The 27847-nt window shown below is 39.6% G+C and overlaps 1 protein-coding gene across 2 annotated transcripts in view; it reads left to right on the top strand.

Annotated features, from left to right (window-relative positions):
- Csnk2a2 (casein kinase 2 alpha 2) overlaps positions 1–27847 on the top strand; it is a 39799-nt gene extending 11952 nt beyond the window's left edge. Inside the window, exons 3-12 of one of the 2 annotated variants that reach the window (XM_046434563.2) lie at positions 247–348; positions 3116–3166; positions 11967–12026; positions 17091–17174; positions 17912–18022; positions 18320–18421; positions 18924–19024; positions 20228–20376; positions 21779–21872; positions 27411–27847. In XM_046434563.2, the coding sequence (XP_046290519.1) occupies positions 247–348; positions 3116–3166; positions 11967–12026; positions 17091–17174; positions 17912–18022; positions 18320–18421; positions 18924–19024; positions 20228–20376; positions 21779–21855 (837 nt within the window). In that variant the 3' untranslated portion in view covers positions 21856–21872; positions 27411–27847. The remainder of the gene's footprint in view (positions 1–246; positions 349–3115; positions 3167–11966; positions 12027–17090; positions 17175–17911; positions 18023–18319; positions 18422–18923; positions 19025–20227; positions 20377–21778; positions 21873–27410) is intronic. The other variant, XM_046434564.1, reaches the window with a different exon arrangement.

Genomic DNA, 27847 nt, shown 5'->3' with positions numbered 1-27847 from the left:
TATAACTACTTAAACATCTTGACACATAGATTATACAAGTCTGTAAATGATTTAACTTTAAAAGTTCTTGTGGGCAAGCCCATTTTGTGTCAGTTTTTCTCTTCTGATTCAGGCATGCTCTTTTAATACATCCCAGTCCATAAGGTAGCATATGAACCATGTGATTGGCTTACATTGTTTTCAGGTTGTATTTATTATATTAACTTCAAAAGGAGTCTTACTTCTGATTACTCTTGTGTATTTAAGCCAGTGAAGAAAAAGAAGATAAAACGTGAGGTTAAGATTTTGGAGAACCTTCGTGGTGGAACAAATATCATTAAGCTGATTGATACTGTAAAGGATCCTGTGGTAAGTGGCTGATGGCTGAGAAGTGCGCTAATGGACCGGAGGTGGGGGGTGGTTGTTGAATATACAGAGCCTCAAGGTGCACAGTGTGTTTACTGGTGAATAGTTTTGAATACCAGACAAAAATCGAGATGGCCCAGTGATAAGGTAGCCACCACTATTTTTATAAGAATATAAAAGGATATTCAGAAAAACCCTTGTCCTGTGTTATCATTATTTTGATTTAGCCCACAAATGTTTGCTGTGTAGCTCCCGTGAGCCTCTGCTTTTGTCCTTTTTTTTGAAAGCTTATTACTGCCAGTTTGCATTACCTTACCTCACTTAGTAAGCTTGACATTTGAAAACCTGTATTTACACAAGGAAATACTGGAGTATCTCTGTGTGGACACCTGGCATGTAGAGCTGAGCAAGTCACAGCCCACTAACCCCTTGAGGTCAAGAAGCCTGCTGCATCTTATAACTAGTCTTTAATTCCAGAGTAGATGCTACTAAAAGTTTTACCAATCAAAATAGTTTTGTGAAAATGCTTAATTTTTAGCCATTTTAGATGTGCTGTTTAATTTTGTTTTCTCTCCCTGGGGAGTAACTTAGCCTTAAGTTAGGACACCCACACACTTATATATACACATGTACTTTTATATCACTTTCTGTCCCATTTCTGAACTCTGCCTTCTGTACCCCAAATATTTCCATGACTATTTTCTGTTTGTTTAAGAAGTAGGTCTTTGTTTCTGTCTGCTATAGCGCATGTGGTGTAGTAGCTAATATGTATTGAGTGCTTATTGCAGGCCAGGCACTATTCAGAGGATTTAACTATGTTGCATCATTTTAAAAAGCCTCAAACAATCCAGAGGGGTAGTTGCTGTCATTGTCCACATTGTAGTGATAAAAACAAAAGTCTACAGAAGTAATTTGCCCAAGGTTACACAGTATTGTTGAGTAAGAAAAGGTTTTTTTCCGGGCTGGGGATGTGGCTCAAGTAGTAGCACGCTCGCCTGGCATGCGTGAGGCACTGGGTTTGATCCTCAGTACCACATAAAAATAAAATAAAGATATTGTGTCCACCTAAAGCTAAAAAATAAAATAACTCCTCTTAAAAAAAAAAAAGAAAGAAAGAAAGAAAAGATTTTTTCCTGTGGACCCTGGAAAGACCAAAAAGGGATGGTTGTATGCCAAAATGTATCTGATTGTCATTCAAAATATAGTCCATCCTGCATGGTGTTGCACGTCTGTAATCCCAGTGACTTGGAAGGCTGAAGCAGAAGAGTCACAAATTTGAGGCCTGCCCAGGCAACTTACACCCGGTTTCAAAAAAAAAAAAATTTTTTTTTTTAAAGGACTGGGGATATAGCTCAGTGGTTGAACACTTGGCTAGTGTGTGTGAGACCCTGGACTTGATCTCTAGTATCACCAAAAAAAAAAAAAAAAAGAAATATTTATACATATACATCCAACCTGCTAAGTTCAGACTGATTTAATAATGACTAGCCCAGGGCTGTCTAATGTTTGAAAATGGCCTACATTAAAAATGAGTGTTGCCCATTTTTAAGATATTTTTAAAAAAAGCATACATACATGAAAATATGTTTTCAGAAGAATTTTTAAAATGTGAGCCAGTGCCATAACATAGTATACCAGGAGTATCTTTTTTTTTTTTTTTTTGGCACCAAGTATTAAACCTAGGGGTGCTTAACTACTGAGCCACATCCCTACCCTTGCCTCGCTGAATTGCTGAGGCTGGCTTTGAACCTGTGATCCTTCTGCCGTAGCCTCCCCAGCTGCTAGAATTGTAGGCATGTGCCATTGCACCCAGCTCACCAGGAGCATCTTCATTTTTTAAAAAAATTAACAGAATTCAGTATTACTTAGTATATTTGTAATTTGTTAAAGTGTTTGTTTTACTACTTCATAGAACAAATTGGAGTAGATGAAAAGCATCAGGGAATCCTCATCCCCTAAGTTTGAGAGGATCAAACTTAGTCCTGAGTCCATAGAGCATTCTGATGGTCTTGATGAAACCTTTAAAATTTGGGACAGGTGAAAAATCATTTGTTCGCAGCTGCTGCTTGAGCTGTGCATTGTCCTGGCAAAGACCTGCGTGCATGCTCTGTGCCCTATTTCCTAGGTAACTTTCACCTAGTCCTGAAGCAAATGTTGTCAGCAGTGAAGATTTCCAAGATGGCTTTTTGTCGGTGTTGTTTCTATAACCCAAGCCTCTGCTTTTCTCCCGATTTTCAAAACTTATTACTGCCAATTAGCATTATTTTACTTCTGACATTTTGAAAATCTGTACTTCCATAGGAAGTATTAAACATTTTATACTTATTGCTTTAAAGACTATGGTGCTTTTAAAAATTTGATTAAGTATGATTTTTGGGGGAACATTGTCTTCTAAAGTGAGATATTCTAACTGGGGCAGTAATTTCACGAGGTAACTTATTGATAGTTTCACAGATAGTTACATTTTCTTTTGGGGGCCCAGAAAAGATTTGTAATAGATTCCCAAGACCTATGAAAATTCTGTCAAGTGCATCTTGCTTGCTAAACCTAGATGACATGTGTCACTCCTTTTGTAGTTGGCAAATTGAAATATTGCAGAGTGGAAATCTTCATGAAATCAGACATCATAAAAATTTAAGAAACAGACCATCCTTGATGATTGAGTCCCTTTTCATCTTAAATGAAATTTAGAAATGGACCAGTATGGCAAAAACAAATTACATTCATTACTGTCTGAATACCTAAAAAGCATTAATATTTTCTCTTACAGTCAAAGACACCAGCTTTGGTATTTGAATATATCAATAATACAGATTTTAAGGTACGTGTACATTTTCTTTCTGATATAGGGTTGTGGGAGGGTGGAGAGCTGGTGATGAGTACAGCTGGAATTCCAGGACACAGAGGTGCCAGGGATGTCCTTGTGAGAGTAGGAATAACAGATTGGATTCTTTACACAGGAATACAGGGTGCAGAAAGTATTGGATTCTTGCATTTGGTGAAGTTATCACCCTTTGTCTGGCTTACTCTGAGAGTAACTGCCCCTCTGGGTCTAACCTAATGCTTCCTGTTTTAGACAATAGTTTTATGTAGATGTTAACTTTGATTTTTATAAGAAATCTTACATTGCTGATGGGAGGGATAAAGTGATTTAGGGCCCTTGGGGGGAAAGGCGGTATATTGAATTGGAGATGTGAAATGATGACTGTGTGTTCATATACACCAAGCAAGCAAATCGTACTGAAACCTAGTTATTAGGAGTCACTGCTTTAGAGGAGCCCTGTCATGGGATATTTATATTTTCTTATAATGTGTATTGATTTAGATTTTGAAATGTTCTTTTAAGAGCATGGTTTTGAACTTTTTTGATGAATTTCTTCTTATTATTGTTCAAAAACTTTTTTTTTTTTTTTTTTGGTGTGTGTGTGTGTGAGAGAGAGAGAGAGAGAGAGAGTGTGTGTGAGTTAGATGCTAGGGATTGAACCTAGGGCCTTATGCATTTGAGGCAAGCACTGGACCAACTGAACTATATCCCCAGCCCCCAAAACAAACTTTTAACTTCTGATAAGACTTTGGGGTTAGACATACTGGTAGAAACCCATTTTTAGTGCATAATTTGAAAATATAAATAACAAAATATTGGTGTTGATTTTCAGCAGGATTTAAAGGACTGTAGGTGATCATAACTCTGGCACTGAATCAGAGACATGATTTTTTTGCTATAGTCCTACTATCGGGAGTGGTGCTTTGAGTGAAAATATAAATCCTCCGTTTAATTTTTCTTAGGTAACTATTCTAAAGTAAAGTTAGTGGAAAATAAGCAAAAGAAAGAAGAAAAAATTTTCAGTTATAAAGCAATAAGTAGTAAGTTTTATATACCACATAGCATTTTCCATGGGTAACTGATATTCCTGTTAATGTGAGTCACTACAGATGAAATCTTCAATGAACTCTAAAAAGTGGGATGTAAGCTGGGTATGGTAATGCACCACACCTGTATTCCCAGCTACTCAGGAGACTTAGAAGAAGAATCCCTAGTTTGAGGCCAACTGGAAAACATAGTGAGACCCTGTCACCAAAAAAAAAAAAAAAAAAGGCCAGGGAGGGATTGTGAATCTCTTCCATCCCGTAGCAGAGGATTTAGCTGGTAGAGTACTGTGCCATGTAGCCGATCCTGTGAATCACCCAGGTCTGTCAAGATGTACATGAGTGGGAATGTGTATTCCTGTCCTAGAGTGCCAGACAGACTTTGATAAAACCATTTTCCTAATGCTGAAATTTAAAAACTGCTCACAATGCAGCATCATAGTGTATGTAGATCCCTTCGATTAAAATACCTGTGCTTTATTAATGAGTTTTTACCAGCTGTCTGGTCACATGTGTAAAATTTCACAGCAGCAATTTGTGTTTCTTAAAGGTGACATCTGTCTTCCTGGTTGATGTTAACAACATGGAGATCAGTTAGCAGGAATTCTCATTCCCTGGGAAATTGTATTACTCTGGGTGGGACTTGAAGCCTGGGGTGTTTTGAAGAAGACACACATTCTCCTTCTTTAAAAGGTCATTGGGATCAGTGTTTTTTGATGCATACATCTCTGAAAATATCTGTAATTTATCCTTTTGATTTGTAAAGAATTCTAGATTGAAATTCAGAATTTCCTCCGTTTTGAAAAGATTGTTCCAGTATTACCAGTAAAGCCATTCCAGTTGTATCTGACGTGATTTTTTTTTTTCCCTTGAAGATTTTAGGATTTTCTCTTCATTCCCAGTCTTCTGAAATTTCACAATGATGTGCCTTCCTGTGGTTCCTTTTATCTTTTGTTCTGGATGCTTGCTGGGATTTTTCTAAAAATTCATGTTCTTCATTCTGGGAAAATATTTTTAATGTTCTTTGATTTTTCTCCCCTTTCTTCTTTGTTCTCACTTTCTAAAACTCATTCAAATGTTAGACTTCATATCTTAGAAGTCCATTTCAATTTTTGAACCCTTAAAAATAGTCTTTTTCTTTTATGTTTTATGTAATAGCTTTATTTTCTTCATACCTTTTCTCTATTTTTCTTCCTATTGCTTTGTGATTATTATTTGTCTCTATGATAATTGTTTGAAATATTATGGTTCATATTTTGGAGTAATGCTCTGAAAAGCAGTCAGCTTCTATCTCGAGGACATAGCTTAGCCCTGTATCTGCTGGCATCTTAGTCTTAAGTTGATGAGAGCTATGGGGGGTGTTAAGAGACTTACACTTAATTCCTCGTTTCCAGTGTGGTCTTTAAACCCATTTTCTGTTTTCAACTCACTCTGTTTACTCTCTTTCATCCTGAGCCTTTCTGTAGTTCTTCAGTTTGTAGTTTTATATTCTGGGCCTAATTCACTATTGGCAGAATTTTTAGCTTTTTTTGGTCTGTAGAATTAGCTGGACATTTCTAGCTCTGGAGTGTTGTCTCTTCCTCCCTGAGTTCTTGAGAGTTCTCTCTCCTTTTACTGTTATTCCCCCGCTCCTTTGATTGTTATTTTAGAGGAGCTTCAGAAAGAAGCAGAGGTGTTTGATCTGTCATGTTTAATTGGAGGTCCCCTTGAATGTTCAAGTCATGACATTTTAGTTCACTTACAAGATTATTAAATATCAGGTAGTAGGTGTGTATTCTGGAAGAGCAAAATAATGGCAGGAGAGTTACTTTTTTTCCCCAGATAGTATGATAGGCATAGTCTGTTGGTTTAATGTCCTAATGTCTTTTAGGCTTATGTGTCTATCTTACTAGGAAAGTCTCTTTTTCCTTTTTTTTTTTGTTTGTTTTAACTATAAAGGATATTGATAATTGCTTTTAAGGTGTCACCCAGAGAGTTTGTCACTGGCGTAAGAACAGGATAAATCAACAGTGGTGGCAGCTGGGGATGCAGCTCAGTGGTAGAGTGTTTGCCTAGCATGTATATATATATAAGGTCCTGGGTTCAGTCCCCAGCATGGAGTGGGCGGGATACTACAGCTGCAGCCCATTCTTTTTAGTACTTTTTATTGGCACAATTAATAATTAATTTCCTTTTATTGTTAGAGTCCTCTGATTTTGTATCAAGGTTATACTAACTTTCATTTTCTTGTTTTAATCTCTGAAAGTACATATAAGAGAGGTAAATCCAGGTAGGTGTCTGTTAGAGGTGGGAGGAAAAGTTTGGACTGTACATTCCTTTTAAAAATATACTATAGGGGGCTGGAATTGTGGCTCAGAGGTAGAGCACTCGCCTAGCATGCATGAGGCACTGGGTTCGATCCTCAGCACCACATAAATATAAAGACATTGTTTCCACCTATAACTAAAAAAAAAATAGGTTAAAGTCTTTCAAGGTTTTCTCTTCACAGTCTGTTTGGATAATATTTCTAAAGTTATTCACTTTAAACTTTATTGTCATGAAGTTATTGATAAAATTCTCTTTAAGACTTAAAAACTCTATCTGTAGTTAGGCTTTCCTTTAAATTTTAAACATTATCCGTGCCTTTGTTCTCTTTTTAAAACTTTTTTAGGTAAACCTTGCTAGATCTAGATCTCTTACCCTTTCAAAGAACCAGCTTTTGGATTTATTGTTCACCTTTATTCTTGTTATTTTTTGTATTTCATTCTCTTTCTTCTCCTGTCTTAATTGTTTTCCTTCCTTCAATTTTCCTGGGCCTCCACTGGTTTTTCTCTGACTGCTTGAGTTGGAGTCAGCTCATTTGATTTGTTTCAACTTTCCTTGATTCATAATACATGTGCTTAAGTTTATATAACCTCAAGCACCATTTTAGATGTATTCCATGGTTGTTGAACTCTGTTTCTAGATAGTTTAAATTATAAATGCAAATTCTAAACTTGAGGATTTGGATTTTACCTTCTAGACTTTTTCCATTAGAAATTTTATTTTGCCACATTTGCAGTTATTTTTCTTCCTCCCCTTTCTATCTCTTTTGTCTTTTTGCTGAGTCATCTTGAAGCTTCAGATGAAAAGGTATCATCATGATATTCCTCCACTCCTGAAGATGTCAGCACTGGCATCAGGTCATTCTCCTGCATAACCACAATGCCATTCATACACCCAAGAAATTTAATATTTATGATAATGCCATCTAGTATAAAATCCATATTCAAAATTTCACCATAATTATCCCAGTAATATCCTTTCTTCCTGTGAGTTTGTTGGTCAGAATCCAACTTTTTTTTTTTTTAAGAAAATTATTACTTTATTGTTGATTCCTAATTTGATGGCACTGTGTTCAGAGAACATGATACATACAGGTGAACATCCTTAATCTAAAATACTCCACAGTTCAGAACTTTTATAAGTACTCATGTGATGCCATAGGTGGAAAATTGAAATCACCATGAAATAGAGTTTCATGCACAAGATTATATAAAGTATTGTATAAAATTACATTTTTATACAGTCTCTGTGTAAGGTGTATGTGATACGAATGAATTTCATGGTTAGATTTGAATATCCCCAAGGTGCTTTGTTATACCTACGCAAATATTACAAAATCTGAAAACTGAAACATTTCTGGCCCCAAGGATTTCAGATTAAGGGAACTTCAGCCTATATAATGTTGATTATTTGAAATCTGTTCATCTTTGCTTTGTGATTTTAGTGCATGGTCATTTTTTATACCATACTTGTTAGTTCAATTGTTAGCCTTGACTTTTCCCTTATAGGTTAAATCAGGGGAAGAAATGAACTGTAATCATAGGTCATTAACATTGTTTTGTCATTTTCTTGTAAGACTTCAAGAAAATAAGTGATGTTTTCAGTTTATTTATTTGTTCCATTACAGATTTGTTCTAGTTCCCTAAATTTCTAGAAATGTTGGCCTTGGTTTTATTCTACATTTTGGAGGTTACAGGTTAAAAACAGCTAAACTGATAACTGTGATTTAAACACCTCTTTCACTTTCACTTTAAATCTCCCCCCACACACACATGTGGCCAGCCCTGGAAATTATGGACATAGGGCTATGTGAGGGAATGCCTCAAATGACAGTTGGGCATGGGCCTTGATCTGGCCTTGATCTCCTTAAGACACAGCTGCATCTGAAGAGCTGCCTGAACGTGCAGCAGGAATGAGAGAGATCCACTGGTGGCCATCCTATGGTGTCTGTGCCTTGAGATCCAGGAGGCCCTGAGCCAGGCGAGCAAGTTGCAGCATCTGCCATTTTCTTCCTATCTGCCCCCTCTCCCCCCTTTGTGTGGTGGTACTGGGGATTGAACCCAGAGGCACTCTACCACTGAGCTATATCCCCAGCCCTTTTTATTTTTTGTTTTGAGACAGGGTCTTGCTAAGTTGCTGAGGCTGGCCTTAAATTTGGAATCTTCTTGCTTTGGCCTCCTGAGTTGCTATACACCACCACACCCAGCCACCTTGAGCCCTTTAGAGCAGTCCTGTAGTGGAACTGATTTCTAGAGAAATACCAGTGTGTTTGAGAATTTGCAGCCAAACGAGGACCAGTGAATAGTTTTTCATTGGTACCGTCATAATCTTTCTGGAAGCATTGGCTGTTTTTTTTTAATATTTATTTTTTAGTTGTAGTTGGACACAATACCTTTGTTTTATTTATTTTTATGTGGTGTTGAGGATTGAACCCAGGGCCTCACACATGCTAGGAAAGCAATCTACCACTGAGCCACAACCCCAGTGTTTTGTTTCTGATAAGTCATTCTATGATTATATGAGCAAAGCTATATTCCTGCCAATATTTATATTTTGTTGTTTAATAATATTCTACACATAGCTAGAGGGAAAGTATGGTCCCTTTGGAGTTTCCCTTTTGAATTTGTTATGGACTCTTCTAGGTGTTGGTTTTTTTGTTTTGTTTTGTTTTGTTTTGTTTTGTTTTTTGTATGTGTGTGTGTGTGTTAGGGTTTGAACCCAGGGCCTTATGCATGTGAGGCAAGAGCTCTACCAACTGAGCTGTATCTCCAGCCTCTTCTATTTCTTGAAAAAGAGCTTCTGTTTTGTTCCATTGATTAGTGATCATTATAAAAACATGTGCAGAGAACCACCATACTTAGTGTGGAGTAGATAAAGTATATGCTATTCTATATGAGGATTAGAAGAAGGTTGAGGAGTGTGGAGAAAATGCGTGTGGTACCCAGATATAGAGTGGAACCTCAACATACTGGGAGGGTAGGGAGAGTTCAGAGGTCTTGGATCACCAAACTTGTTACCATCAGTTGCTGCAATACCCATCTCCCCTCATCATGTATGTGTGGCATGATACCCAGGGAATGCTGGCATGAGGCTCTTGAAGTGAAGCAGCCTCATGTTTACAACAGTGAAAATTTACCTTGAGAACTTTGGGTTACTGCCATTTCTTGGTCACCCAAGTGAAGAATGTTAACCCTGGGGACACTAGTGATGTTAGTGTCCTTTGACCACCACAAATTGAGAACAAATGGCCTGGGAGTTCAGAGAAGGGTGAGACCACTGTCATTCTGTAAAAATCGGATGGGATGGGTTTGATGTTGCATGTTAAGAGCAGGGAGAGGGAAGAGTAGAGGTAGCCAGCTCAGGTTGTGTGGTCAAAGACGGGGACTCCTGGGAGATGGAATGGAGATCAGAGCTAAAAAATTTAGAGGACGCAAGACTGGACCCTGGAGAGGCCCAAATTTTAGACCCAGGAACTTAAAAGTTACAGATAATGTGTCCTTCCTCCTAGAGCTCCTGAGAAGGGAGGATGAAGTACAGTCATCCAGTACTTTGTGATATATTAGGTCTAAGCACTATTGCATAGCTGATATCTTTTGTATTAAGTAAAATTGATACTGACTAGAATAACTAGAGATATTATGTCAGTAGTCCAAGGACATTAGTTTTTATGCTTTATGCCAATTTTACACAGATGCTTGGTATACATACCACATAATATGAGAGGAAGTCCAAACAAAATAGTTCATATTGGTTTTCTGGAAGTAAAATATTCTAGCCCTCCAAGGCTTAGAGAATTTGATCTTTTCTCTTTCACAGGCTATTTATTGACTTGATGTTCAGTTTAGAACAGTCTCTCTGAGTGATCTTCCTTAACACCCAAGATAGTATCTTAAGCCTGCGCCTGCACATTCCAGCTGTCGGTTGTGGCCGAGTGCTAGCTAAGAAGCCTCCCTTGCAGAACAGAGCAGCAAGAACAAAAAAAAAACCTGAGATTTGGTTGTTATGGATCTGAAGCTCTCCTGAGTAAAAATAGTGGCTTATTTGTGTCACTTAGCTCCAGTGCAGTTCAGTCCCAACCAGGGTCGGCCATCAGCACTGGAGCAGCTTCAGGACACTGCCAATGTACTGGTCTATGCCTGTTAATTCCCTGCCATACCCTGAGCTAGCAGCTGTCTGAGGATGATGAAGTCATATATTCTCACTAAGCTGGGAGAGTTACCTTTAACTAAAAGGGGAATAAAAGTGGAAGTGTAGCCTATTCTCCCCTGTACATACTGATGAAATAACTCCTGTATCATTCTACAGATATATGGTCTTATCTTTCCCCTTTACATAGATACATTGTGTATGTTGTTCTGTGTTCCTTGGAGAGATTCCCTACACTGCTTGAGTCTTTCTTCCAGTAAAGGAACAAGAGAAGCTTCATAAAGGCATTTGGTTAATTTTTATACAAATTGCTGCCTAGATTGATGGGAAAAGAGATTTATTTGGAATTGATTAGATATCAAAGGTAATAGTATAGTTTTTGACAAAAATCTATGATGCTTTTAATGAATCTTGTACTCTCTTAGAAGAGAAATGTTTTTAGAACTTCAATGGGTGGGTCTTTGGATTATCAGTAATAAAAGATTTCATCTGTTTGTCGTTTGGTCTGTGATAATTTTTGGCACTCCATCTTTTTCTTTTTAATGCCTCACTCCACTCCTTTTTTCTTACCCACAAGGCATCAGTTATTGCTTGTGGAACATTCTTTTCCAGCCTGGAATTGATTTGGGGGGCAGGAATGGATGTTTGAAATCTTTTGCCATCTCTGAATGGAAGAGCAACTCATTGTCCTCAAGTTTCTTTCACAAACAGTTCAGTATTAACAACTGTTATGCCATAAACTTCATCAGCTGATGAAGTTCTTCAGAACTCAGTTCTCCAGAGTACACTGTGGTGCTGCAGGGTTTGATTAATTGCAATAAGAATATGAGGACATGGGCTGGGGTTGTGGCTTAGCGATAAGAGTGCTCGTCTAGCACGTACAAGGCCCTGGGTTCAATCCTCAGCACCACATATAAATAAATAAAATAAAAGTATTGTGTCCAACTACAACTAAAAAAAAAAAAGAATATGAGGACAATTGGGTAATGTAGACGTCACAATAAAGTAACTGTTTATTAAAATCACGGAGCATAAAATAACCAAAAATCCAAGTTGGCTTAACTGTTTTCCTCCCGTGGAATTCCTTTTGCGTTTTTGTTTTGTTTTGTTTTTCTGGTCTCTTTTGAAGATTGAAATATTTCTAATATCATTCCTCATCTTTACCATTTATTCCAAATCGGGTAGTAAAATGCCTGTGGGGTTCCTTAGTATCTTAAGCACTAAGTTTGCAGAGAATGACTGACACTTGGGATGACAAGTCCCAATGAGACTAAACTAACTTTGTTTTCTGAAATCTGTTTCAGCAACTCTACCAGATCCTGACAGACTTTGATATCCGGTTTTATATGTATGAACTACTAAAAGTAAGTAACATTCATAAACAGTGAAGTTTTTCAAGTTCATCTATTAAAGAAGCTTTTGAAAGGACAGAGAGACCGCAAGCAGAATATTTCTTGAGGTTTAACTTTTGTGGCCTCCATCATGGAATCTCACACAGAAATTTCCGTTGGAAGGCTGGGGTAGTAGCTCAGTGGTAGAGCGCTTGCCTAGCATGTGTGAGGCACTGAGTTTGAGTCTCAGCACCACATACAAACAAATAAATGAAATAAAGATCCATCAACAACTGGGAAAAAAAAAAAAAGAAGGAAGAAATTTTCCATTGGAACTGGGAAAGATGGGCAAGTCAAAGGGTACAAGGGTCATTATACCAAATATTAGAATCTCATAGTTGTTTGGGTTTTTCTTTGTTTTTTTTTAAAAATAATTTATCATTCCTCATAATTTCATGAGTTAGCTATGTGATTCTTTAGGTCTGGGTCAACTTGACTGGGTCAGGATGGCCCCATTTACATCTGGGATCTCAACTCAGGCAATTGGGATAGTTGAGGTCTCATCCTCCAGGAGTTAGTTCAGGTCCACCTAGAGTTAGTCCACCTAGAGTCCCACGGTAGTCTCTAGGTTAATACAGGGAAAAGTGGTGGGTGGATCTTCTAAGTGACTTACTAATCCCAAACACATTGAAATTTTGAAGCATAACTGGTTGATGGAGGAGTGATCATTTTTAGTTTGTCAAGGTAAACACTTAGGCTAAGAATTCTAAAATGCTATAAACCAGTGGGTCCTAACTTCTTAGGGTCCTGGATCATTAAGAACCTGATGAAAGCTGTGAACCCTCCTGTCGAAGTACATCTATAAATATACAATATTGCCTAAAACTTTAGGGGGATGTAGATCTCAAGAACCTCTGAAAGACGATAGAGATGACAAAGGTCATAATTGAAGAAAATTGCCAAGGTGGGGTTTTGATGGGATTGTGAAGAGTGAATCAAAGTGCTGGTCCTTGGTACCTGTAATCCCAGCAGCTTGGGAAGCTGAGGCAGGAGGATCGAGTGTTCAAAGCCAGCCTCAGCAAAATCGAGGCACTAAGCAACTCGGTGAGACCCTGCTTCTAAATAAAGTACAAAACAGGGCTGGAGATGTGACTCAGTGGTCGAGTGCCCATGAGTTCAATCCCAGTTACCAAAAAAAAAAAAAAGAAGAAGAAATGGATGTTTTCTAACTACTTGCACAGACCACATGACATTAGAGAGAACCACAGTGGTGTATTTGGGGGTTCATTCATGTCTACTGGGTTTCCTTTGTGTGAGTAGAAAGATGAAAAGAGGTAGCACTTGATTGACCCCATCTTTCTCGTCCTTTCTAGACTAGAATTGAAGCTTTAGTGTGGAAGAGGTTTGTAGTGCTATGCCTATGAACTGTCAGGCTAGCCCTTCCCTGAAGGTCTTCCCAGAAAATCCCATGCACTTTTCCCATGGGAGCTATAGTCCAAATCTCACAGGTGGTTATTATTAAATCCAGTATTGAGATTTTGCAGTTTTTAGCTAGCACCAGCAAAATAACGATTTATAACCTAGCACATTGGTCCTTAGGTCAGGCAAAGGAAGGCACCCCTGTAATATAGGTTTTTACAGGATAGCCAGGCAGATGTCATTCAGTGCTCACATAAGTCCTGCTTTCTGGAGACTGGAATAGGGCATGTTTCTTTCTGCTAATAAAGCATAGATTCCAAGTGAAACTTGAAAAACATCTTTCATGCTTAATGGTCAGAAACTGTACCAGATTTTAAAACTGAAATAATTCCCCAAGGAATTTAAAAGCATGTCAGTAACTCCACAGGGAGTCTGACTGGTGCACTTGGCAAGAGAATTAATTACTTCACTGTATTTGTTCAGCCTTTGCTTTCATCGGGTATCTTTTACATCTAGGTATTGTGGTTCTTATTAGTTTATTTCTGTTGGCACACTAAGCAAAACAACAGAATCAACATTGCTAAATTTTCTCTTTGGGGAAAAATACAGGAGTTGGGTAAAGCCAATATTTAACTTCATTGAAAATATAAAAGAAATTGAGGCTGAGGGTCCATGTGACTCAGCAGCTCCCTGAGGCTTTGCAACAGAGTCTGATCTGATTCAGTTTGAGGGAGATCAGCCCTCATGACCCTTGATTTCCTAAGGCACTGTCTCAAAGGCACTTTAGAATCTTGCTACAACTATTGTAAAGCAAAGAAAAATATTAAATTGAAATAGAATGCAAGTGAAGTGAATAAGTCTTAAGTGTACAGAATTTTACATTTTACATAAGTAAAACCTTCATGCAAATGTATATAGGACCATACTATGCAATATGGTAGCTGCTACTCATAGGTAGCTGTTTCAATTAAGTAAAATGAAGAATTCAGTTCTAATTCAGGCTAAGGATGTAGCTTGCCTTGCATATACAAGGCTCTGGGTTCTATCCCCAACACCTGGGGGAAAAAAAGATTTCAGTTTGTAGTCATAGTAGTCACATTTCAGGTGCTCATTTCATGTGACCTGTGTTTACTGTATTGTTCAGTGCATACAAAGACATTATTCCAGAAAGTTCTGTTAGACCAGGGCTGTAGAAATATTATAAGCATCCTGGAAGATTCTCTTGTCCACCTTCCTTTTCATATTTCCTCCTCTGGAGATATTGTTCTTACCTCTACCATCACAGTTTAATATTACTTGGTTTTGATCTTTTGACCAAATAAAAAGCATTATACATTGCACAGCCTTGTGTGTAGGGAAGGCAAAGTCAAGACCAGCTTGTTCTGGAGTGCTGATCCTGGGGTCATTCTCTGGATTATGTGTTCTTTAGTACAGTGTCTGTCTTGGTCTGTTCAGAGTTTCCTATCAGGTTGAGTTTGTCCCCCACAGGGCAGTAGTTGGCAGTATCTGGAACCATCTGTGTTGTTAAAACTGGAAGCAGGGGGCTGGGGATGTGGCTCAAGCGGTAGCGCGCTCACCTGGCATGCGTGCGGCCCGGGTTCGATCCTCAGCACCACATACAAACAAAGATGTTGTGTCCGCCGAAAACTAAAAAAATAAATATTAAAATTCTCTCTCTCTCTCTCTCTCTCTCTTAAAAAAAAAAAAACTGGAAACAGGGCTGGGGTTGTGGCTCAGTGGTACAGCGCTTGCCTTGCACACGTGAGGCCCTGATCCTCAGCACCACATAAAAATAAATAAGTAAATAACAAAGGTTTGGTTTGGTTTTAATGGAAGCAGAGGTGGATATTGGCATCCAGCAAGTAGAGCCCAGTAATTCTGCTTAACATTCTCTAATACACCAGGTAGCACCCCACAATAAATTACCTGATCCAAAATGTTAACAATGCTGAAGTTGTGAAAAATTCCACATGAAAATTTCCACAAAGAGCACTCACTGGTATGCACATGATAGTTTTCATATGATTATGGGCTGCTGTCACATTACTTAAAGAATATATATATCATTGACCTCGTGTGACCTTTAAGTGCTTTTAATACAAGCCAAGGATCCTATCTTTGAAATTTATGGAAATAATTAATTGTGTTAGGAAGAGAAATCTTAACAGATTTTTATGTTTTTTTAAAAAAAGAGAGTTTTCCACATCTCATTAGTTTATTCCTTTGGCAACAACTATGAAAAATAGCAGAATCAAAAACTTTTAAAAATGACTTTCATGGTAGTGGTCAGATACTGTACCAAATTTGAACAAAGATTTGAATAAATATTTCTCCAAAGGCAGTATAGAATATCCAGTAAGCACATGAAAAGACATTCAACTTCATTCATTCATAGGAAAAGAGAAATCAAAACTACAATGAAATATTGCTTTGTACCTATTGTAATAGCTATAATTTAAAAAAAATGAACAACGACAAGTACTGGTAAGAATGTAGAGATGCTGAAATCCTTATTTATTGCTGGTGGGAATACAAAGTGGTACAGCCACTATGAAAGATAATTAGGCAGTTCCTTAAAAGTTAGATGTAAATTTACCATACAACCTAACACTTCTGCCACTAGGAATCTACCCAGGAGAAATGAAAGCATTTGTCTTTCAAAGACTGTGCATGAATGTTCATAGCATCTTCATTCTTAACAGCTAAAAAAGTAGAAACAATCCAAATGTTCACCAGCTAGAATATTCATAAAATGAACTGCAAGAAAATAGCAGTATGAGTGAATCTCAAAAGTATTATACTGGGCCAGGTATGGTGGCTCATGCCTGTAATCTCATTGGCTCAGAAGGATCACAAGTTCAAGACCAGCCTGGACAACATAGTGAGTAGAAATCTAGCTCAGTGTTGGAGCACTTGCCTAGCATGCATGAGGCCTTGGGTAACACACACACACACACAGGAAATCCTCAGTAACTGATACAAAAAGGGATTATGAAATGAAAGAAAGTAGAGTACTGTACTTTAATCATGTCATTTTATTAATGTTCAGAGGTAGCAGATAACAGGTGGGGCATATTTGGGAATGGGGATTGACTGCAAACAAGTTCAAGGGAAATTTGATAGAGGGGGATTCTAAAACTGGATTATGGTGAGGGTTGCACAGCTCTCTAAATTTACTAAAAATCATTGACTTGTATACTTTAAAATCTTTTTATCAATTATAGGAAATTACTGTTCCCTTTGAGCAATAATATTGATAGCTGTTAAAGACCAGCTGGCTTTAACTACTATTTAAGGAAAATATTAATGTTTTTTAATCTAGAAGACCCACAAAGACCAGCCATGTTCATGTCCACATGGACTCTGGAATCTCCTTTGAGCCACTATGAGAGGTGGCTCTGGCTGGGTTCCCAGAACTGGTTTCATCCCCCCCTTTTAAAGAAACTTTCAGCATGGCCCTCTGTAGCTCCCTTTCTATCAGCTGCCCATTGCTGTATTCACAGAGAGTAAGGAGCATTCTCCAAAAGCATGTTTTTCCCTTTCCTTATAGGCAGTAAACTGCTCCTTGGGAGACCATATTCACATCAAAGTGTCACAAACAAAGTAATAAGAATGTACTTGCATTGGGGGGGTGGTAGAGGGTTTGCTTACTTTTCTCTGTGCTTTCTTACCTAATAGGCTCTGGATTACTGCCACAGCAAGGGAATCATGCACAGGGATGTGAAACCTCACAATGTCATGATAGATCACCAACAAAAAAAGGTACCATTACAGCCAGGCAGCAACAAGCCTTCATTAGAAGGCTTAGGACCAACCTAAAGCTGCCCCTACCAAGATGGTTTTTGTAGCCATACTATTTCCTATGACCAACTTGTGTCGCTGTCATTTGTCCAGTCTCTAGCGTTGTTTTCTACTGGGAAAATGGACAGATGACCTGACTGTAGTCACTTGTTTTATTTTGGTCTTAGTTTTCCAAAGGGCCTCAGAAAAAGAAACTACAGCTGGTGGTTTCTGCTTCACTTCTTAATGACCCTCAGACCAATCTGCCTGGCCTTAAAAGTACACTTGGGGCCCTCCTAATTTTGATATCCAACTCTGGTTGTCCCTGATTGGTGAGTAAATGGATCAGCTAGTATTAGACAAGCTAGAGCCGTGCTTCAGTCCTGGGGTGGGCCATGTGTTCCCAACCCTTCTAGTTATTCCTGGAGCTTATGATGAAATCTGAGTGATGGGGCAGTGTGATACACATGTAAGTAGTATGGAAGCAGAAAAAAAGGTTGAGCTCTATTGATTTAGAATGATTTTAAAAAAGCATTCTGAGTGCTCTGCTCCAGAAATGACCTCTTTACTTTTGCTGAAAATGTAATTGTTTAACAGTACACCTGCTCACATTTTTTGTGTGGCTAAATAGTTGTTATCAGAAATGTGATGTGGTCTTGCCCTAGGCATAGGAATCTAGAAGCACTCTTTTCACATGTTTTATTCTGTCATGTTTGTAGCTGCGACTGATAGACTGGGGCCTGGCGGAGTTCTATCACCCTGCTCAGGAGTACAATGTTCGTGTGGCTTCGAGGTACTTCAAGGGACCAGAGCTTCTTGTGGACTATCAGGTGAACTTGGTAGCAAGGCTGCTCTGGGTTGTTTTGGTACTTACTGAGGGCTTTTTCTGCTTTGTTATTTATTTAGTAAGTTGCATATATTCAATTCTCAGTCATTATTCCACCCCAGAATGCTAGTTGCAGATTTTTCTCAACAGCTTTTTTTTTTTTTTTTTTTTTTTTTTTTTAGGAGGAAGAAGTAGTTTTTAATTCTCAACTGTCTGCAAAGTTCACATAAAGACTAGAAACTCAGATCAGAAAAGTGGGTTTCTAACATCCTTGTCTGACTGGTTGTCTTTGTTTCCTCAGATGTATGACTATAGCTTGGACATGTGGAGTTTGGGCTGTATGTTAGCAAGCATGATCTTTCGAAAGGAACCCTTCTTCCATGGACAGGACAACTATGACCAGGTGAGCAGAAAAACATCTGGCTCTTACATGTTTGGGGATGAATGTCAAGAAAATGGTGTGCTTAGAATATTCTCCTTGAGCCACTGCATGTCACTCAGTGTGTACATATAACCCTCTTTTTAAAGTTTAGAATTTCTTAGACTTTTGTCTGAGGTTATGAGGTCCCAACAATACAGATAATGCTCTCTTTCTTATGAAGAAGTCAGGTGACTCCTTTATCTAATAAAACTAGATTCTAGTTATTAGATTGTGATAACCCCATAATTGTTAGTTTCTAGAAGACTACTGTCATAAGTTATGTTCTCCCTTTAAAGGCAGTTTGGAAATATGCATTCATGTGAGCCTCATGTCCTTGAGTCTTTTGGCCAGTCCTAGACTCAGATCTCTGCCTGGTCCCTGGAGATCAAGTGGTATGGAATCTTCCAGTTCCCTGGCCCAGCATCCTCACAGGCTCACAGTGAGTTCTGTGCTCAGTGATTTGGTAGTTTGTTTTGTGTTTCAGCTTGTTCGCATTGCCAAGGTTCTGGGTACAGACGAGCTGTATGGGTATCTGAAGAAGTATCATATAGACCTAGATCCACATTTCAACGATATCCTGGGACAGTAAGTAAGAGAGAGAGAAAGAAAAAGGGCTTTGCCTTACCCAGTTTCAAAAGTGGGAAGGTTAGCCAAAATCATTCTTTCCCTTTCTAGTTACATCAAATTGAAGTATCTTTTTTTTTTTCTTTTTTAATTTGTTTTGTTTGCTGTACTGAGACTGAACCGAGGACCTCTCAGACATGCTACGCAAGCACTGTACCACTGAGCTATCTGCCCGATTCTTTTTATTTATTTATTTATTTTAATATTTATTTTTTAGCTATAGTTGGGCACAATACCTTTATTTTATTTATTTATATGTGGTGCTGAGGATCAAACCCAGGGCCTCACATGTGCTAGGCGAGTGCTTTATCACTGAGCCACAACCCCAGCCCAGTTCTTTTTATTTTGAGACAGGGTCTCACTGAGTCATACAGGCTTACCTCAAACTTAAGATCCTCTTATCTCAGCCTCCTAAATTTCTGGGATTACAGGTGTGCACCACCATAGCTTGTTGCTGTGTGTGTTTTCTTTAAATTATTTTGAAGTATTTGGACACAGTTTATATTTGTCTTCTAGTTCTTTTATTTCTTTATGAGATAATCTGTATCAATAGAAAATGGAGGGCAAAATCATAATGTTACAGAAAAAAGCTTTCTGGTACAGCATATGCATTAATTTTAATGACAAATCTTGGAAAGCTGTGTTTCTTCTTTGAATAAGAAACTGATAGTTTCTTGTTTTCTGTAATAGATTTTTCTATAAGGTAACAAGTATTATAGCATTGAGGTTTTTGGTACAGTGCAGTAGTTTTAAAGGAAATGCTTGATTGACAGTTTTCAAACATTCTTTTATATTTGGAGCTACCATGTTTCTGTGGCCAGTACTTTAAATATGTCTGCTGATTAGCACAAATTACTCAGTTTCCACCATGCCTGACCTAGAATGAATGAAGAACCTGAGGCATTAAAAAAAAGTCAAGAAAATTCTACAAATTCTAAATCAGATGTCCATGTTCTAACTAATTCTGCTTATCTAATTACAGAACACTGTTTTCTGTCAGTATATTGTGATATGACTAGTGGGTAGAGTGGGTACCAGGAAAAATGAGATTTAACAAGTTGTAATCATTGTAGAATTCTAAGATTGTGCTGGCTTTAGCCATAGTAGAGGAGGATTCTTGTTGAGTTTAGTCTCAATCCTAATGTTTCAATGCTTTGTTTTCAGACATTCACGGAAACGCTGGGAAAACTTCATCCACAGTGAGAACAGACATCTTGTTAGCCCTGAGGCCCTAGACCTTCTGGACAAACTTCTGCGATATGACCATCAACAGAGACTGACTGCCAAAGAAGCCATGGAGCACCCATACTTCTGTAAGTCTCCAGGGACTTTTTATGGGGTCTAATTTATTAAAGAGAAAAAAAAAATCTTTCACATCTTTGAGGCCTGTTAAGGAAAATCTAGGTGTTTGGCATGGATAATTCTTGGAACTAGTCCTCACTCATTGTAGTCATTGAAACAACTTTCAAGACCAGATTTTTGATCCCCAAAGGCATTTGCTCATTCACCAGCTGTAGTTCCCTTGAGTCCAGTCTTTTTGGCCACTCCTGTCACCCTGAGAAAGACATTCTAAGTATCTAAAATTTGTTTTCAAATGTTATATTTGTGGGGAAACCTAATCAAAGATTTCTCCCCTCAAAACACAAGTAATTGGCTAAAAGTAGTAAGATAACTATAATGAATTTCTAAAGAAGGCAGTAGATAAGAGATTTGAAGGAAGACCTCACTAGGATCTAACTGGATTGCTTACCTGTGTAACCACGTGTGGTTGAGGTTCTGCGGGCACGTGGCTTTTCCCACTGAATAAAGTGTTTCAGATATACTTTCCCTGTGTTATTAGCAATGTGAGATTTCATCCAGTTAGAGAAGAAAATGGGGAATAAGGAAATTAAGTGACTAGTGACTTACTGCAGTTCACCCTCTGAATCAAGATGAAAACTCTTATTCCTTGAAGTTTTTGTCTGTTGTTAGACCAGCATGCTATCTCTCCCTCTCCTTCCTGCCCCCACCCAGATCCCTATCACCACCCCATTATTCCCAGCCTGAAGGTTACACTGCTGTGGTCTTAGACCTAGGGAAGTAAGTACCAGGAGACAGCAGAGTTAAAAGGTCTTAACCCTTCAGCATTCTGGACCCCAGACAGTGGAATTCAGATGTCCTCTTTACAATTTCTGACATAGAAAGGTGTTCTAACCCTTCGAGGTGGGTCAAATTAAGAAAATTGATATTATACATAATTCATGATCTAGCTATTTTTCTAAATACAAAGTATATTTCAATTTAAAAAATTTTAAGCCACTATTGCTTAAAATTGATAGGCTTCTATTCACCTTTTCCCCTGATGTGCTTATTATTGCACATGCTTTAAAGAAATTAGGGGTTGAATATTATGTTGGTATTAAAAGAAAATAACACATAAATTAGTGGGAATTTTGAATAGTAGGAAATTAGGGTTTTTATGCCTCTCAGCAATTGAGTCTGTCCTCTGAGGAAATAGAAAAATTGACTGTAAGAACAGTTCCCCTGATTCTTTGTGTGTGGTTTTGTGGGACCTAAGTTCTGAGATTTCTGCCTCCCTCTCTGGACCTCCTGACACTGGCTTGCCCAGGAGTTTGTGTGTGTCCATGTCTCACTGTGAAAGGGGCTGATCTGTTGTGACTTCCCCTCCTGCACTTGAATCCTGACTTGGTTGCATTGTGTCCTGCTTTCTTGCAGACCCCGTGGTGAAAGAGCAGTCCCAGCCTTGTGCAGAGAACGCTGTGCTTTCCAGTGGTCTCACGGCAGCCCGGTGAAGACTGGAGAGCGATGGGTAATGCGGCCTTGATGCTTGCCAATAAAACCAAGCACCAAACACAAACCTTGAAGGAAACTACAGTGTGATAAAAGAGAAATTTTAATCATTCCTTCTAAAGGCAAAGAAGAGTAAAGACCTAAAAGTCTGTCAAAAAGACACTCCCCAGTACTAGTCTACAGGGAGCTGCCATTGTGGCAGCGTGATGATGCACATAGTTCAGGATCTGAGGGACTCTCCCTTTGGAATGCATGGGAGATGAGAAACTCGGAGTTGTTGTACATTTACCTTCACTTTACAAGACACCACTATTGAATTAACCCGTTCGGTCAACAAGCTCTGAATATCTGACTTCCTATCTATTCCATTGTGGTCTGGTTTCCTTTTGTGAGAATTCAGGCTCAAGTTTTAGCAAATGTCAGCAGGCTATACTGACACACCAGCCTCATTTATTAAAAAGAGATATTAAAACAGTGACAGTATTTTTTTTTAAGCTCTTTTACAAATTCATGTTTTATGTATTTTTTTATGACATGAGCTCTCCAGGAAAAGTCCCTCATCCTTGCAGTTTTCCTCTTAAGTGTATGCATTTGGGAGCAAACTGCAGTCAATTTCAGAATCCTATGATGTCAGGGGACATCACTTTAAATCTTGAGATGCCATCAGCAGGTCCGTAGGTTTCATCAGAAGTTCCATGCTAAGTGGCTGACGTAACCTTTGAGCTCTCACGGTAACCTTTGTTGATTTGCCTAACCACAGAATCCCATTGCTGATTTTGTTTACTGTGCCCCTCACCTCCTTTTGTAGCCCTGTAAGGAGAATTTCACCATTTCCCAGCGCATCCCTGTGTGTGCATCTATTTTAATGCACCTCTCTGAAAAAAATTACTTTTTTATTGTTCTTTCTTTTTTTCTTTTTTTTTTTAATAACCATAACTGAAGCTGGAAAATCAGTTTTCAGGCAGGTCAAGAAGGGAGAAAATGTCCTATTAGGATTTATTCAGGAAATACTTATTGGAAAAAAAATGTATCCTCATCCTTTTTCCCTCTTTTTATCCCCATGACAATACCAGCTATAATCAGGGTAATATGCATTTTAAGCTCTGATAATGTGAATGTGATGGCAAAGATAAGTCTGGCATGCAGGTACTGACAACATGTGGGCAAGACCATCCTGTAACTGAGAGGAGAGGAATGTGCTGGGGGGTGGGGATGAAATGGAGCTCTTGGAGCCAGTGTTAAAGTTTTGGATCCACTGTGCTAAAGTCCATGTTAACAAAGAAAGCTACATTTTTGTTTAAAAAAAAAGAAAATAGGGCTGATTTAATTTTGGGGACTTGTAACCAACAAGGTTTATTGGCTGTTCCCTGGCCCCCGGCTGCAGACTTATGCCTCAGCTCTGGGGACCTAGCATGTCTAGAATAGAGCTAGAGGTGTCTACCACCACATCACACTTAGGACTTCTTTATTAACTATTTAATAATGCCGTACATTTTTATAAGGTTAGATTGTTTGTTTGAAACATCTGTTTACATTCCATATCCCAATAAAATCATATTGGTATTGGTAGCAGGTCCTATCTCTAAATGTAGATTCTATTTTTGTCATTTGGTCTGTGGAAACTTAAATTGCAAATGAAACTCATAGAGTTGAGTTTATAGATTAAAAAATAAGATTCTGAAGCCAGGAAATACATTCACTTAAGGTTCTCATACCAATACTGCCTGCCTGCATTGCACAGTCTGCATATTGATGTATACATTTATTTTACCTGAAAATTAAAAACAAGATGTTAGTGAGCTCTCAAATGAACCTATTTCAATAAGTCAGGCAGCGAAATTCAGTGTTTTGAATTATCAAAGGCCTCTGACCCGCCCTTATGGGCAGCCTGAACCATTGGTTATCAGGGAGAGTGCCACTGTGTCTTTCCTGCTCCCTACCCCATTTCCTCCTCCATCACCCATGCCTCTCCCCTTACCTTGCTTTTCTCTTGTCTTTCCCTTTCTCCTTTTCTTTTCTATTCCAGCTGCCTTGATCAGGCAAGAGAACCCTGCTGGAGGGGTTTTGTAGAGCCATAAACCTGCTCCTTTCCCTTGGGTCCTCCAGAGGCAATGAAAGCATCTGGAGAAGGGTCATGTGATAGGCTTCTGCCCCTTCTTCCTTTGGCCATGTTTCAGGTGGCACAGCACAACTGACCTGCCTGTCCTGGGTCGGTACTGCAGCTTTGGCACAGCAGTTATCCTTTTGAGCGTGTGGTTTGTTTCCACAGCACCTATTCTTACCTCTCTTCATGCCTTAGACTTGGAGCATTCCTGGCTTTGAAATGCTCACTCCCTTCTGGATCTGGACTTGACACCTAAGCTGTTCTTTCCAAAACTGAAATGAGTCTCATCTAGTCCTAGTCCTCTCTTTCACTGGTCTCCAAGTCCATTTTGTGTCCAGATGGCCCAAGCTCCCCTGAGATATTAGAGTGTTTGCCTGGGTTAGGAGATGGTCTTGGAGAGTCCTCAAGGAGGGTGGGTGTGTATGTCTGTGTGAGTGAGAGTGTGTGTAGCAGTGGGAGTCTAGTCTTACATTTAGACTAAACTAAATAAGTTTACCCATCCAGTACCTTTTAAGTCAGCATATTCTTTTTTAAACTCAGTAATTTTCATTTGTTTGCTTCATTACCTTATAACAAGTTAAAAGTGCCTATGACAAGGACTTAATTCTTTCCTAAAGAAAAGCAAAAAACATGGGGAACAGGGTAGTGTTGCACCGTCATCTCAGGTACTGCCTGTGTTCAGGAACATAGACCTGTAGGGTGAAGATAGAAGGTGCCTGTGCTGAATCCAGGTCAGGGTCTCACGGTTGGTGGCCACAAGTGAGCTTAACTGCAAGGGTGCTTCAGCCAAGGAATTTCAGGGTGTGGGTGGAACTGATGCAGGGCTAACCAACATTCTCAATGGTGACTGTGTGGCAGTTTACTCTCTCCAGGTTCTTGTCAGCTGACTGGTTCCCATCCTGTCCTGTGGCAGGCGGCTGGATAGGAGATGCTGTTGCGTGCATAGTGCGGCAGTATTCTGCTGAGTATTGCTGGGGCTTCTTACCAATCAGAGCAGTGCCTGTGCCAATTCAGTGATCCCCTCGGGCACCAAGCATTCTGCCAGGTCTTGTCACGGGTGTTCGAATGCATCAGTGCTCACCAGGCTTAGAGCACATGTATTCCCATAGAGAGGAAGGTACTCTCAGGCCGATTGACTCAAGGAGACAGAAGAGCTCAGAATCCTGGGAATGTGAAGAGAGTGACTGAGGGGAGGGGCAGGTAAAAGGAATCCATAAGAAAAATGACCTAACTGTAGGTCTTGAGGGAATATCCTTGAAAGGCTGAAATCAGGGGACACCAAGTTCTGACGTGTGCCCTGGAGGAGGACGCTGCCCTCTGGCTTGGGTCCACTGGGCCTTTGAGAGGTGGTATCTTGATTTAGGTGCTGAGTCCCAGAGAGCTGGTGCCAAGGGTCTTGTCTCTGCCCACTCAGGGAAATGGCAAGTTCTCCCAGGTGCTGCATTGATGCAGATGGAAGCAAAGCTACTTTGGAACACAAATCAGTCAGAAGAATTTTGAGATATGCATTGAAATCTAAGAGAGCCCCAGTTAATGGTCTCCTCAGTGCCAGTTCAGACTGATTCGTTAGAAGCCTGTGTTACTGTGTGAGCACCCACAGGGAAGAGCAGACCTCCCTCCTGCAATAAATGAGTGGATAATAACTTGTGAGAGTCACATTCACTTAAGTAGAAACCCTCTGAAAGCAAACTCTGGGTCCTCATGAGACACAAGCTCAGGTTTGTCAGTGGGCTTAATAAATTAAAACTGAAGAATATCCTGCCTTTTAAAACCTTAAGTCCAGAATGGGGATATTGGGGAGGGGAGGTTGCAAGGAAACCAGTAATAACCTGCTTCTGAGCTTTATGAATGTGTTAATGAAAACACCCCCAACCAGGGATTGTAGAGGCTGGGAAGAGATGTGATGGGGTATACAGTGATGCATACTTTTGTGTCAATACTCAACAATGTGCTACAAATGTGATTCTTAACCCTGAACTGCATGTATTGGGGATTGTTTAAAAAACAACAAAAAAAAACTTTGAATCAATAAATTAACAGTTTTTCACTTGCTGGCTCTTCTTGCTGTAAATGGTTGACTAAGCATTTGTGACAAATCTTGACATCCAGTGGAAAGCTTGGATACTCTTCAAGAACCGTGGAGCCTTCTTTTTGCAGAAAAGCAACACTGCCTGGGTTTGATCCATTGCAAGTGACTACTTCAGACACAGTTGGCCACCTCTGTGTATCTCTGGATGACTGATGTGTGATTCATGTGCTACTGCCCTTAGAGGGAAGAAAAATGCCATGTTAAATCCTGTTTTCCTAAATAAAAATGTTGACAATACCCAGCCTTCCCGAGTGGGAGACAAGCCATTGCTATGAGGACCTTAACTTGTATTTCCTGTCTCTTCGGGGAGGGAGGGATAAACCTTGAACTGCAAGGATGTGTATGGTGGTTGCAGATCATCACCGTGCGTGAAGTTGAATTAAAGACGTGGTGGGATTGTTTTGTTTCTGAGTTGCACCACTCAGACACCTGCTTCTTGGGATTGACTTGTTGGTGACTTTAACTTTGTAGCCCATTGTTCTGCACTTGTGAAAGTCTCCCCTGCACCAGTCCTCACAACACATGCAGGCACATGTGAGCACGTGCAACTGTTGAGCGATGATGGTATCTTTTTTATTAGTGTGCTTTTTTTTTTTCCTCACTGATCACTGTGGAATTGGACTCTTGGAAATCAGTGCTTAAAGGCAAATATGGTAATTTCTTAATGTGCTTCGGCAGGCATTCTCAACTTTAATCAATGGAACCTTTACCCAAAGGAAGTTTTCATCAAATAACTGTGTGACAGTTTCCCAAGGGCAAAGTGCCTTCCCTCAGTATTGCTAAACGGCCCTGGGAGACATATCTGTGCTGGCGTCTCACCATCCACTTGCTGTGCCAGATGGGAAAGGAGGACTGGGTTTTCAGGCCATGCCAGGCAGCTGTTTGCTTCCAGCGCAGAGTTGAAAATACTGTCACTTGTTCCCTTATTGGTGGACTCGGCCCTTTTCTCTGAGTACATGCCAAGTCATCTTCTCATTCTTGGTCCCAAGATGTCCTTAATAAATTGGATCAGGTTAAGTGTGATCTGGTGTTGGACTGCTTGACTTGCATGGAGTGGTTATGGGGCTTGACACCAGCGTCCTGGACGCTGGAGAGTCGACTATGGCATGGTGTGTCCAGAGCTCTCCCCTTCCTCTCCAGAAGACTGCCTTTTGCAGTCAAAAGGGCAGGAAGAGGGTACTCTGAAACCTGGAATCATGCAGCGGGTTCTCACTGCATGTTCCTGAAAGTGGCTTGGGGAGGTCAAGCTTGCATTCTACCCCCAGCCCTCTTCAAGAGAAGGAAGCCCCACACAAGTAGAGGCCTGCCCCACTCTGGGTCAGATTGATTAATGCCGTCTTTCCCCTCCTCCCATCTCTCCCCAGGTCTGTTGCGGTACCTCCCACTTTTCCATAAGCAGAACAAGAACCAAATCAAACGTCTTAACGTGTGTAGCGAGATCACGTTCCGTGAGCAGACACAAAACGGTGGCAGGTTTGGCGAGCACGAACTGAAGGGCAGCCTACCACCGTATATCAAACCTCACTTCCGAATGTAAAAGGTTCACATGCCTTGACTTCCTGTTGACTTCCTCCCGACCCAGAAAGCATGGGAAATGTGAAGGGTATGCAAAATGGTTGTTGGTTACTGTTGCTCTCCACGCCCCTTGACGTGTCCTGTGGCCGCCTGTTTTTCCAGCAAACCAAGTTAATTAGCTGACCACAGACACTACAGTGGGGGAATGGGGGCAATATATGGCATGACGGGCAGTTACATATTATTTTAAAAGTATATATTATTGAATAAAAGGTTTTAAAAGAAA

This window comes from Marmota monax, unplaced genomic scaffold, assembly GCF_021218885.2.
Source record: "Marmota monax isolate L192 unplaced genomic scaffold, Marmota_monax_Labrador192_F-V1.1 WCK01_AAM20220418_F8-fsc00024, whole genome shotgun sequence".
In the NCBI taxonomy this organism is placed as follows: Eukaryota; Metazoa; Chordata; class Mammalia; order Rodentia; family Sciuridae; genus Marmota; species Marmota monax.
The sequence above is the reverse complement of the archived record's forward strand: the minus strand, read 5'-3'. Positions and strand labels throughout refer to the sequence as shown.